Source organism: Zeus faber (genome assembly GCF_960531495.2).
Source record: "Zeus faber genome assembly, chromosome: 19".
Taxonomy (NCBI): Eukaryota; Metazoa; Chordata; class Actinopteri; order Zeiformes; family Zeidae; genus Zeus; species Zeus faber.
Window position 1 is genome coordinate 3,326,260 of NC_137206.1, and position 13,706 is coordinate 3,339,965.

General features: G+C 48.7%; 2 protein-coding genes across 2 annotated transcripts in view; both read left to right on the top strand.

Annotated features, from left to right (window-relative positions):
- Positions 1 to 4,458, top strand: part of mrc1a (mannose receptor, C type 1a) — a gene marked incomplete at its 5' end in the record, with an annotated part of 28,165 nt that extends 23,707 nt beyond the window's left edge. The window contains 8 exons of the mRNA XM_080019824.1: positions 109 to 214; positions 378 to 610; positions 1,023 to 1,188; positions 1,280 to 1,432; positions 1,733 to 1,849; positions 2,139 to 2,306; positions 2,387 to 2,419; positions 3,520 to 4,458. Of these exons, the coding sequence (XP_079875950.1) occupies positions 109 to 214; positions 378 to 610; positions 1,023 to 1,188; positions 1,280 to 1,432; positions 1,733 to 1,849; positions 2,139 to 2,306; positions 2,387 to 2,419; positions 3,520 to 3,749 (1,206 nt within the window). The 3' untranslated portion in view covers positions 3,750 to 4,458. The remainder of the gene's footprint in view (positions 1 to 108; positions 215 to 377; positions 611 to 1,022; positions 1,189 to 1,279; positions 1,433 to 1,732; positions 1,850 to 2,138; positions 2,307 to 2,386; positions 2,420 to 3,519) is intronic.
- A 2,249-nt stretch (positions 4,459 to 6,707) lies between these two features.
- The window catches only part of LOC307244747 (zinc transporter ZIP12-like), a gene marked incomplete at both ends in the record, with an annotated part of 8,430 nt that continues 1,431 nt past the window's right edge, over positions 6,708 to 13,706 (top strand). Inside the window, 9 exons of the mRNA XM_080020049.1 lie at positions 6,708 to 6,953; positions 8,313 to 8,615; positions 9,952 to 10,159; positions 10,399 to 10,523; positions 10,833 to 11,004; positions 11,737 to 11,909; positions 12,011 to 12,166; positions 13,080 to 13,160; positions 13,542 to 13,608. Of these exons, the coding sequence (XP_079876175.1) occupies positions 6,708 to 6,953; positions 8,313 to 8,615; positions 9,952 to 10,159; positions 10,399 to 10,523; positions 10,833 to 11,004; positions 11,737 to 11,909; positions 12,011 to 12,166; positions 13,080 to 13,160; positions 13,542 to 13,608 (1,531 nt within the window). The remainder of the gene's footprint in view (positions 6,954 to 8,312; positions 8,616 to 9,951; positions 10,160 to 10,398; positions 10,524 to 10,832; positions 11,005 to 11,736; positions 11,910 to 12,010; positions 12,167 to 13,079; positions 13,161 to 13,541; positions 13,609 to 13,706) is intronic.

The window sequence follows — 13,706 nt, forward strand, 5'->3', positions numbered from 1 at the left end:
TTACTCTCCTGTGCAAATTAGAATTAAGATGTCGTTAACAATTGTTCAGTGTGTGAGGGGGTTGAGAGGGAAAATACTTGGGTTTAAGTCATCTGGTTGTGTGTGCAGGACTTTGACTGTGTGGTCCTGCTGGGAAACGTGGCTAAACAGGTGGGATTCTGGAAGGTTGAAGCCTGCGACGCCAAACGGGGCTTTGTATGCAAGAGGAACCTCGGTGAGAAATCTGTCGCTAGCTTTACTGGTTAAATGAACAGTAACCCTAAACGAAAGATCTACTTTTTCAGTTTTTATTTTAAGTCCCACAATGTTATTTTAGCCACAGGTTTTGTCCTTTTCTAAATGGGTTTTGATCGAGCGATGCGTTCTTTCACACAAAGACTCTCAGATCGTCGCCCAGCCCACGACGGCCTCCCCGAACACGTTCTTCAAGTTGGGCAATGACTCCTTCAAGCTGATCACTCAGAAGATGAGGTGGGACGAAGCCCGGAGACAGTGCCAGGCAGACGACGGAGAACTGGCCAGCATCCTTAACCCCATCACCCAGGCCTTCATCACGCTCATGGTCGACAAGCACAACCAGTCCGTGTGGATTGGCCTCAACAACAATGCGGTACGTGTGATCTCCAGTGGGGTCTCCAGTGAGATCTCCAGTAGTGTCTTCCGTGGGGTCTCCAGTGGGGCTCAATAGGGTCTCCAGTGAGGTCTCCAGTGGGGTATCCAGTGGGGTTTCCAATGGGATCTCCAGTGGGGTCTCCAATGGGGTCTCAAGTGGGGTCTCCAGTGGGGTCTCCAGTGGGGTCTCCAGTGGGGTCTCTAATGGGGTCTCCAGTGGGGTCTCCAATGGGGTCTCCAGTGGGGTCTCCCATGAGGTCTCCAGTGGGGTCTCCAATGAGGTATCCAATGGGGTCTCCAGTGGGTTCTCTAGTGGGGTCTCCAGTGGGGTCTCCAATGCGGTCCAGGAGGAAACTGAAGGCATGGAAGATGGTTGAATTTATTGATGCCTTCTCTTTCCTCTCTTGCAGACTGGAGGGAAGTTCAAGTGGGTTGACAACTGGCCTCTGTCTTTCACCAAATGGGGGAGCAACGAGCCCAAGCTCAACTATGGCTGTGTGTACATGGACATGGATAAGAAGTGGAAGACCGAGTCGTGCAGCAGCAGCTTCTACTCGCTCTGCAAGAAGTCCAGAGGTGAGAAGAGCCCTCTCTCTGTCTACTGTGGTGAATATTATAACATTCGGCCACAGAGTTCCCACTCGGTGCTTTCCTCTCTCCGACACAGTGGTGGCCCCCACCGAACCCCCGCAGCTGCCTGGAATCTGTCCTGAGTCCAAGAAGAGGGAGACCTGGATTCCTTTCCGTGGTTCCTGTTACAACTTTGTCAGCCATCTGATGGACACCTGGTCCGGAGCCTCCCTGAAGTGCCTGCAGATGGGTACTCTGTCGGCCATTTCTCACCTTTACGTCTCATAATACAATTTTTCCATCAAATCAATGTTCTGTTTTTGTTTAACTCCAACACTAAATGTTGACTGTTAACATGCCACCAACTAATGCAATACCCTATTTTATCCTGGTATGCGACTGACATAAGATACCATTATTGTAATCAGTGTGCCCCAGCCCTTGTATGTTATGTAATGTAATGTTATGTTATGTTATGTTATGTTATGTTATGTTATGTTATGTTATGTTATGTTATGTTATGTTATGATATATTTTCTTATGCCCACAGGAGCAGCTCTGACAAGTATCCAGGACCCTCTAGAGGCCCACTTCATAGAGCAAACCACTGACCAGCTCCAGTGGGGGGCCAAGTCCTTCTGGATCGGCCTGTACAGGAACAACAATGGTAATGCTCACATCCAGTTCTAAGCTTTTCTGAACAACTAGCAAGGAGCAGCTTGATACACGACTGGTCTCCACACTCCACAAATCTCATCAGCTAACCCCTCTCTCTACTCACTCAATGAATAGTTATTGAGTGTAGTGCTTATCATTTCACAAAATACTTTCACTCATGTACATTACGAAAGTCACGGTACTTCTACTTGAGTTGGCAATACTACACATCTGGCTGCAGTACTCATTTGTGCCCAGGAGAGGCAGAGGTTTTGCAGCGTTACTTTTCCTCTTCCCAGATGAGTGGATGTGGATCGATAACAGCGTGGTGGACTACACCAAGTGGACTCCCAATATGCCCAAGGTTCCGATCCATCACCAGTGTGTGGTCATCAAGTCAGACACCGGCCTGTGGAGCACGTCCAGCTGCAAGGGCATGACATCCTTCATCTGCAAGATGCCCAAAGGTGAGCTGTGTTCAGATCAGCGGCTCAAGGGACCTGGATTAGATCTGATCTTCACGTTGTTGTGTTTTTGCTGTTTACAGTTATTCCACCGACAGAAAAGCCTCCGGTTGTTGGTGAGTTTTACACATTTTGTTTGAAATCTGTTTTAAATTGTGTTATTAATGCATTTTTACTGCTCAGTTGTGACAAACACAATACAAATACAATTAATATTTTAGGAAGTTCTTAAAAGAGCAATAGCCAACTGTTAAGTTAATGTTGATCGCACAGTGTATGTCTATAGAACAATGAGACCATCAGCGTTTAGATTGGTTCCCTGTAAACCTCCATATCACTGTGCACTCGGACTGCCACCGGGTACGACTCCCTGAGAAAAATGATTGATTCGCGGCGATGCGTCACAGGAAGTGCATCAACCAATGTGTAACCATTAGAGGAAATGTCGGACGGTGGAGCAATCGACTCCAGGTGGATCATAAACCGGTGTATATAAAAACAGCTCATTGAAGTGGGTTGAGAAATGTAAACGTTTTAGCGTTTTTATCCAGAAAAACCGCAGCTCCCCCCGTTGACTTATGTCTGTTTACGGCTCAGTCTTGCCCGTTCCAATATGGCGGCGACGTTGACGTATCGCAGCAACGAGCCAAAGCTTACAATTTTTACTTTGCTCTTTTTTCCAAAGTGCTGTTGATCATTTTCACGGAGCGCTCTGAGCGATTGTAAAGCCATCCAGTGTCTTTGCGACAGCGGTGGAAAAGTTGTCAAATGCACCTTTAAGCTGTTAACTTTCAAGTTAAAACAAATAGCAATCATGGATTTGTCACCCAATTAGAAATATCTGTCATCGAGCAACACATTGTTAACAATCACTGCAAAATGTAATGAAACCTATTTCCTCAAAGTTGTTAAAATGAACAGAAAGTTTCCCACTAATAAGAAACACCACAAAAACAACCAATCCTGACATAGAGGTGTGGCTATCAGCATGATTATTTAGGGGGGAAAAAAATCCCATATTTTATATTTTATTCATCTGGCACTTCATAAGAAACATCCATTCAGTATATCTGAATGGATGTGCTCCTCTATATGCTCTTTCCATTGTTGGCGGCGGGGTCCGCCTTTCCCACCAAGAGTAGAATGGACTGCTCAGGTCTATCATCTCCGTGAGCCTCCTCTCAAAGCCCTTCCCTGTTTGCCTCCTCCTCTCCAGCCCACATCAAGGAGGAAGCTCCTCACGGTTATGCGGGAGTGGCCGTGGCCGTGGTCCTGGTGATAATTGCTGTGGTGGGACTCGGGGTCTTCCTCCTGCGGAAGCGGATCCCGACGCCCGTCCTGGGAGAATGCACCTTCGACAACAACCTGTACTTCAACAACCCCATCCGCTCGGCCGTGGACACCAAGGGCCTGGTGGCCAACATCGAGCAGAACGAGCGGGAGTAGAAGGGAGTGCCCTGTCTGGAGGCTGGAGGTCTGGAGGTCTGGAGGTGTGGAAGTCTGGAGGTGTGGACTTCTGGAGGTGTGGAGGTGTGGAGGTGTGGAGGCTGGACTTCTGGAGGTGTGGAGGCTGGACTTCTGGAGGTGTGGAGGTCTGGAGGTGTGGAGGTGTGGAGGGTGTGAAGAGAAAACCTCCCTGGTGCTGCAGGGCCAAACAGCACGAGCAATAATACCATGAGCGATTCTCACCCAGAAAATAATGTTTAAATGTCTGATGATTTGGCAACGTACTTTTTTTTTGCGATTCAAGAGAGAATTGTACAGATTTATTTTAAATGTTTTTAACCCTGCAATGTACGTGACGGGTCAAAAGTAACCTGGATGATTATTTTCTTGCTTATATTGTAATAATTGTAATAAAATAACAGGAATTCCTTGTTTTAGGCTGTTTTTGATGACGTGATTGTTTCTCAATCAGTTTAATTAAATGTAAATTAATTCAATAATATGTACAAACATATGTAAAAAAAAAAAAAAAGGTAATTTTTGCCCAGCCAAATGCATTCTAGGGTTAAAACCTTTGCTAAGCATTTTGACTTAAGTATGATTTTCAAACAAAAAATTGTGGATAAGATAAGAAAACACTTTATTAGTCTCTAAAGGGAAATTCAGATAAAACAACAACAATGAAACAGGGAAGAATCTGCTGTTGGAAACACACTTGTAAATAAATGTTGAATAAAACAGAATAATAATTAAAAAAACCAAACCTGATGCTTTTTTTTCCACTTAATTTCCTCAATGTTTTGTCATCACAGACTGCATGTGAACATCTGGTGAAATATTAGAGTTTAATTTCTTTTCCACGCTACAGAGGGAGAGCAGCCTGTCGGCATGACACCTGAGGCCTATTAATACACTACCCAACCTATTAATAACACAGGAAGATATGAAGAGGTTGTGATGGGGGCTGCAAATGGCCGACAGCGGCGTGAAGTGTCCTTAACGTAACGGAACAAAGGACCCGCGCTGCGCCGAGGCCGCGTGGCTTCAAACCCTCATCCAGAGTCCTTAAAACGGCACAAACACACGGACAAAGGCTTCAAACTCAGCGGTCAGCAGACTTTAGAGCTCCCATTATAATCCCTGTCTCCCTTCATTTTCTCAACGGTGACGCCACTCCAACGCCACTCTGTTGTCTTAGGAGTCGTCAAGGGCGCCTTCCGTCACCTGCAGACGTTTGGTTTGAGGCGGTGAGAAACCCTCTGCTCAGTCCAGACGGAATATCGTGTTGGTTGGAGAAGTCTCGGCTCCCGCAGCCTGAGCTCGGATCCCAAGATGTCTGAAAGAAAGTCTTTAAACGTGTGATGTCTGCAGGATGTGACACTAACCTTTGGAAGCGGTTGCCAAGTGGGCAACTGCGCATCAGCTTTTGGTTGCCGAGGCTGACAAAATGGCTGCAGAATTTCAATCTTTTTTTTAGAATGGAGTGATATCGATGGTTTCCTAAACAGACAGCGAGGTATATGCCGGTCGACAGCGAGGCAACCATACCAGTCCGGTCGTCCGTCCGCCCAAATCTGGGCAACCATTATCGCCGAGCGCAGCCTTTCAAAAGTCTTGTGGCGTGGCCACAAGGAGCCGCAAGGAGCGACGTCACAACGTCACGGCGTCACGACTCCCGTTTTCACCGCCGGCGGCAGTGAATCACAGGAAGGAAGTGGCAGCGCTGTAAAACGCCACCGCTCGTTCAGGCCGTTCACCTCCAACGCCCTGCTGCCGGTGTCGGCCGCACTCACCATGGCAACAACAGCCCCAGAATACTGTTTGCAGCTAATCCTCTGGAGCTTACACAATTCTTACTTCTCGTAAGAAGGTTTTACCAGCTGCGCCAATGCCCAGTCCTTCTCCCCCAAACCGGAGGACAAGGAAAACAAGTGTGGTGGCGCCGGCGGAGCGACGAAGGTAGGCCCGCTTCATCCCACAGGATCTTCCCCTTCGTCTCATCTCCATTTCTTGACAATTTTATCCTGTTATGGCTGTGTGACACGCGGGGCGGATGTGGTGGGAGGATGTTGGAGAAACATTGCGAGCAAGGAGATCTGCTGTTGGCGTGCACTTGTATGTTTGATCTGTGGGATGAGTCAGAGAGAAGAGACAGAACAGGAAAACCATCCGTCTGAATTGCTCATGGCGCTGCCTGGTCCTACTCATACCAGCTCATTTAGCGGAAAACGCCGGTTATTAGGGAAACTGGCTCAACTTCAAGTCGAAAAAAAAAAAAGAAGAAAAAAATAGAAAAATCCAGGAACAGGGCAGAGTGTGTTGAGTCACAGCGCTGCGTCGACCCCCCCTGCGCCGACTGTGTTGTTATCCATCTCACGGCAGCACTCGGGCTTTGTCGCCTCGCGGAGAAATGTTCTAAATGGAAGAGTTTGAGTTGAAGTGAGCTCTTTCTGTTGGTCGGAGCCCGGGCTCGTTGCTCACATTAAACTTCCACCGCGAACCACTCTGTGATGTCGATATGTGCATTTCACTAACTCTAGTAATTGCTTTCTCTGCGATCTGTCGCTGCCCTCCGGTGCCCCTCCTGCGTCGCCCTAATCCTTTTGTTGTGCGCTCAGGGGCCCCAGCACTGGGCCGACCATCCCCGCTCGGCGGCGTGGCCGAAGGGTCGGCGGCGAGCCCCCCTGCCGCTCGCCACCAGATTAGGCCGGGCTCATTATTAACGCCTCCGTCATCCGCTACACATCCGCTCCTCACTCTTTCGGGGGAACTCGCCCTCTCTCTCCCTCTCTCTCTCGCTCTCTCTCTCTCTGCTCCCTCTGGTTACAGCTTTCCTCGCTCCATTCGCGGGAGGCACCTTCTCCGTCTGGGCTGTGTTCCCCGTCTGCGCCGCCCGCGGAGCCTCCAGCCAGCGACACAGAGCCGCAGTTGGAGTCGGAGGGCGTAGAAGGAGGAAGCATGCGGTTCAGGAGTCCGGCTTTCCACTCCCTGCTGCTCTCCCTCTGTCTGCTGGCGACGGCCCCGGAGGTCGGGGGCCGGGAGATGGGCTACCTGCGGGAGGCAATGGGGGCCTTAGGCCTGTCTCACCCCGCTGAGGCCCAGCCCGTGCTCCCCAAGGACCAGGTCGGCGTCCTGGTCGCCAGACTCCTTCAGGCTGTGCGCTGTGTGGAACGGATTGGAGCCCCTCAGGAGGTCTGTGACAAGGTAAGGCCCAGCACGCTGTATGTGTTATTTAGCCATTTATCCATGTCATACCTACGTGCCACGCCTAGATCGATGCACCAGAGTTCTTGAGAAACACAGGAAATATTCCCATGGTTACAAGTAAAGGTGTTGACAGCGTCTTTCACGTTCCAAGTAATGCTCCAAACTGAAGTTCTCATAAAGAACTCCGTACGTGACTGAGCTCTGCCCAAAATCTGGAGGATGCATGGGTTGGTGGCTTAGCTTACCCGGCTGGAATGAGCAAGGTATCCCAGCATGCCTTTCTACAGTGAGGCTAGGATGGTTTGAAACCCCGCCCAAGTTGTTTCTTCTCCCGGAGACTAAATGGAATAAACAAACTTTCCAAGAACGCGAGGAGAACGCGGTTCCAGCGGCCCTGCTGCTCAACCACCAGCATGGTTCCTTCCTTTTGCATGCCTGGTTTTCCCAGCAACCCTGCGTGTTATGGCTGGAATGTGAGCGTGTGTGGAGGGTTAAGGCCTTGACCTTTCTCGGGCATTCACGCTGAGTGGCTTTAAACTTGAACGCTGCACAGTGAACTCAGGGGCACTTTCACATGTTTGTGCAGGTGGGTTCATGGTGGGATTACATGTGTTTGTCAAGTGTCGCGCCCTGAAAAGGAACTGTCATTTGGTCCGAGACACGGTAGTTATAGCAACGACAACATTCCACCGCCGTCCGCTGAATGGGCCGTTGTATTGTGATGGATGGAGACTTAAACTCTCTCTCTCTCTCTCTCTCTCTCTCTCTCTCAGCGCTCTGTGATTTAGTGTGTGGGGCGACAGAACCACGCTGCACATTCTTATGCAACACGCTCGTCAATACTGCAGAGTAGTGTATGCCAGGGGGCAAAAATGGGTAATTTATTAAGCCATGGAAATCAGATTGTTGTAATTGGATTCTGATCACTCCCTCACATACTGTCCATCAAAACCCTGGTTCTCAGTTCCACTCTGTGTCTGGAGGAAGGAGTGCAGAATCTGGGAGACAGGTTTCGCACTAGGAAACAGTCCAGCAGACAGTCTCGGAGCTAGGGCATATTCGAGGAGACATGATACACCACTGAGAGCTGGAGACGGTCTTCCAGGTAGACTCCAAAAGTTGCTTCCCCAAAACACTCTCTTCTTCGGACTACAACTGTGGGAAGCCCTCTGAATTCTGCTGGCTATCCACCAAGATGATAGTTCCTCCAAATCTAAAGGGGAGCAGCGTGTTTGGACAGCGACAGGAGCCCAAGACAATTATAATGTGTTCTGAGAAACACTATAATGTCACTTTGTGGTTGAACTTGCCCTTCAACCAAACAAAGGCCGGTGTCCTTGTGTCGCCCTGCCGCAGTGCCTGACCGCAGACGCAGCCCTCTCAGTGCTGGAGGACGGCGAGAAGGCGTACCTCACCGAGCTGGACTTCCAGCGCCTTTCCACCGTGCTGCTGTACCACATCGTCAACATGAAGGACCTGTGCATCTCCAACACAGCCTCCTCCTCCTCCTCCCAGTTCTACCTCCTGGCTCTCACCAGCTTCCACCCCAACGAGGACAATCACTTCCTTTCTGCCAATGAAACCGAGACCATTCTGCAGCTGATTAACCAGCACTACCAGCCAGCCAGCCAGGAAACCCTGCCCCCACCTGCCTCCCAGGTAAGAAACCTTCATTACACATGGCCAGGCACTAACATATAACATGCACCAGCATTAACACAACCATTCCAACACGTTAATTCACAATCCAACGCAAAATATGTACGAGCACACGCACAAACAAACACAAATATGCACTCATTAAAGCAACCGCACCCTCAACTCCAGTCTATAGTCACCTCCATGTGTCGAAATACCCAATATATATATATTATATATTATATTTATATATTATATATATAATATAGATTTGATTGCATCCGATTGCCAATTAGATCACAAATGACTTGCTACACAACACAACACAACACAAGATACACAACACAACACAACGCAACACCTTACAACACAACACAACGCAACACAACACAACATAACACAATGCAACACCACACAACACAACACAACACCACACCACACAACAGCACACAACACCACACAACACAACACAACACAATGCAACACCACACAACGCAACGCAACGCAACACAACACCACACAACACAACACAACACCACACCACACAACATCACACCACACAACACAACGCAACACAACACCACACCACACAACACCACACAACACAACACCACACAACACCACACCACATAACACAACAGAAGCAACACAACACCACACAAAGCCACACAACACCACACCACACAACACAACACAACGCAACGCAACACTACACAACACAACGCAACACAACGCAACACAGCACCACACAGCACCACACAACGCAACACAACACCACACAACACCACACAACACCACACCACAGAACACAACACAACGCAACACAACACCACACAACACAACACAACACAACACATCACGACCCAACACAACACAACACAACACAACACAACAGACTCGGTCCAGACTACTGAGTGTACATAAAATGGACGTCAGGACGGCATCCACTCACATAGAGCTCTTTTGACGCCAAAATCATGGCGTCCTGGTTACGCGCAGTTGCGCAGATTGGAAAGATCGCCTGCACATTACAGAGGGGGTGATCTGGCGTTGCCATGGTAACCCGGAGTGTACGCCCACACTTCTCTCGGTCGCCCGCCAGCTGGACTGTAGGCGGCCAATGAGAAGTGTCAATCAACTCATACCCAGGCCTGACCACGCCCTCTATGAATAACCCAATAAAGTAAAAATGTCCATCTCTTGAACACTGGATGGAAACAACTTGCACTGGTGTGGGAGCGGTTCGGGTTGGTCTGGAAACAGCCACCAGGGGGCGCTGGACCCATGCAGCCATGCAGCCATGGTCCATACGTCTCTTCTGATTTTTCCCTGTTCCAATGACCTATGACCCCGACAGTGTGTCGATGCCACTGACCTCATGGAGGAGGTTCAGGTTAAAGGAGCCGACGGCGCCGCCCCGCCCTTAGTGCCCCGACTGGCGGCGGCCATCTTGACCCGCATCCTGCAGGGACGATGCTTCCGCAGGAGGAACCTGCCGTCGCCGAGGTTCTTCACCGACTTCATCTTTCAGTCCCTGAACCGCACCACAACCCTCCAGATCCTGGGTGAATAGAGATGATCAATCAATCTGTCTATCTATCTATCTATCTATCTATCTATCTATCTATCTATCTATCAGAAAAGTCTTTGATAATAACCGTTAACACCTATGACCCCATTCAATAAATGATCATTATCAATTATTATTGATGATAATAATTGATAATGATCACTCGGACAAATGGAGGCATCAGTGAGTGTTGTGTATCATGTTTCGTGCTGCTGTTTTCATTTTCCTGCTCAGATTTGGAGGAACTGCTTCACCAGCTGGGCAGGGAGAGGCGGGGCACCACAGGCTCCTCCCACAAAGGGGCTGGACTCCTGCTGGACGGCTGCATCCAGCAGAGCGTCGGCACCAACTGGACCCAGGTGAGGCTGGGAATACAGGTTCGACTGTGTCTAGCGTGCAGCCCGATCCAGGTTTTCAGTCACAGCCTCTTCGTTGTCTGCAGGGTTCATCTGCACAATGTTCACGTTAGCAATTCCCCATTTAGAAAAGCATTTAAACAATATCTAAGGTTTTCACTTGCATTATTTACATGACATCATCACTACAGGGAAGTGAGGGTCAGCAAATGTAGGATAAGTTCTGTAAACAGAAGCAGTTCGACTAGAAGTGAACGTTTGATATTTCGGGTTTTTCTCTTTTATCTCATCTCTTATCTCTCACGTTATCAGGTCTGCCTCTCGGCTGATCAGCTCGTGGACATTTTCGCCCTCGATCCTCATTTGCCGATTTCCAAGGAGCACTTCACACAACTGTGTCCGGCCATCGTTCAGCAGTTGCTAGGCAACGCCTGTTTGTCGTCAGGGGTGGAGTCTCGCGGGGCTCCTCCCACCGCCCTGGAAAGTGAGACGCTCAGCTATTATTTTCCGAGCTGTTACCTTCCGAAATGGCGCGGCTACGTCTAGACGCCTTTCTGGCTGCTCCGCTGAGACTGTGCTTCTATTTATACTCTCAGTTCGACAACATTGCACAATATACATAATTGCATAATTTATTTGTTACATTATCTTTTGTGCAAAATTATGCATGTACTCTTTTGGACATACATATCTACATAATTGCATAATTGTTCAATGCTGTATAAAGATTTGTATTTTTATTAATTTTACTTCTATTTTGATTTTTTATTTAAATTTTGTTTTATTTATTTTTCTATTTGTACTGTGCCCAGCACAGTCTATGGAGTTTGCCTAAAATATATATTTTTAAGTATTTCACTACATGCTGTATGTTCAGTGCAATATGTATGTGACTAATAAATCTTTTGAATTTTAGAATTTTTTGCAATCAGGTTGAGGGCCATTCACAGCAAAGTAATGGGTTAAAGAGGGTCAGTTACATAACCTAAAAAACGAATTATGAAATATGTTACAATAATGTGGTTGTTGTCTTTTTAACTGAACACTACAAAATGCAATGACGTCTTTTTTAGTCATAAATATTTTATTGACCCTTTATTTAAGAAGTGAAGTCCCATTGAGATTCAGGAGTCCTGGCCAAGACATCAGCAATACAGTGTTTCAGAACATCCCAAAACGTTAATAAACTGAATTAAAAGCGTTTGTGTCCCTGCAGAGTATGGCTACAGCACGGCTGCCGTCCTCCTCATCACGCTGGGCTCCATGTTTGGGATCTGTCTGATCTTCTTCCACTCGTGTCAGGAAACCTACAGCCTCCTGCTGCAGCTGTTTGTGGGGCTGGCGGTGGGAACGCTGTCCGGGGACGCCCTGCTGCACCTCATCCCACAGGTAGGAGGAATATTCCAAGTTCGTAAAGACGTGTCTATAGATACCTGCACGTGTCAAACAGTAAATGTTTGCACTGTTTTAATGTGTGTATTCTTGTGGAGGTCCTTGGCGTCCACCACGACAGCCACGGCCACGAGGAGGAGAGCATCCTGGAGGGGAAGGAGTATCTGTGGAAGGTTCTGGGCGTGATCGCCGGCATCTACGGCTTCTTCCTCATAGAGAGGATCTTCTCCTTCCTGGTCCCGTCTCACAGCCACGTAAGATGGACATCCATATCACTCCCTGTTTTGGAGTTTTTTGTTTACTTTCCTCACCACGGTATCAGTCCACGCTCTGTTACTCTCTGTTACCGGAGGCCTCTCTGCTCACCGTGAGGAGAAAGGAGGTGCTTGTGGTGTGGGGATGGTGTGGTTTGAGCAGCCACACCTGTCCTGGGTCAAGGTAAGTGGGGCCCAGGATCAGAGTGGCTGCACACCTGTTGCTCGTTGGTTGGTCTAATGAGCAACAGGTAAAAACCCCATCCCCACACACACACACACACACACACACACGATTACAGCCACACTGATCCTGGGCCCCAATAACATTGACCTAGGACAGGTGTGGCTGCTCAAACCACACCATCCCCACACCAGAGTGTTATTTCACAAAAACAGACTTCTGATTAAAATATGAAACAGGTGGAAACACCCCATGCTGTTATCTCAAAAAAAATGACTCAGCCATCAGTTATCAGCAGTATTACAGTCTCAACAGCACACCTTCAATTGGATCAACAGCTCTTGTTCCCTAAAATACCCGCGTAGAACATTTTGACCATTTTGACTCAGGGGACGTTTGAGAAATTGATGGAAGTCAATGGAGAGAGGAAAAACAAACCTTGTTCTCCACACAGCGAGCACGGAAGCTCCTGGCGGCCGTGAGTGACACAATGTGGACCTTCTTGGAGATAAGGAACATACAGTACACAGGCAGATGTTCAACCCAACCCCCATGTGGCCGAGTTTTGTTGTTCTCGCGCTTCACATCAGAGAATCAGGATGTCCTGGAGTTGTTTCATCAGCCTGAGGAGGAACTCCTCTCTGTTTTTGTGGGGAGTTCATCGCAGTTTGTCCTGAGCCCTGCAGAGGTGTTTCCGACATGTGTCTCGTGCCTCCTTATCTCCCGCAGAGCCATTCCCATGACCTTCCTCTGGAACTGAACTGCAACGGCCAGTCGCAGCGGGAGAAGTCCATCTCCACCATGCAGCTGGTGAGGCTCTCTGTCCCTCCAGGCCCCCCGGCGCCAGGGGGGGGCCCTCCCCCGGCTCAAGTCCAGGAGAGGGCCACACTCTGACAAAATGTGCTCTCTGTAACGTTTCAACGTATCGGAGTCTGTATATTCACAGTGTGCCGCTGTGGGGAGAGGATGTTGCTATTTAGGCTCAGACGTACGCAGATAACTGGCGACAGTGTGAGGAGAAAGGCCTTTAATCTGGGTTGCAAATGGCCACTCTCATCTCTTCTGGCTTGATGAACAGTAAACATACAGCCTGCCTCTGCAAAACCCAAAATAGGATGTAGGGTACTTCAGCTGGACTGTCTTTACTGTGGTACTTTACACGGCGGTTGATGCTGGTTCTGCGACCTGCAGGGAACGGTGGACGACCATGACTGTACAGAGACCACTGAACAGCCAGAGATACACAGCAGTACACAGAGTGAGTTCACCCACAGTCACATTCACAATCATACACACAATCCACACACACACACAAGTCAGTGCAACCCGTGTGCTCTCACGTGGCCAGGCACTAAC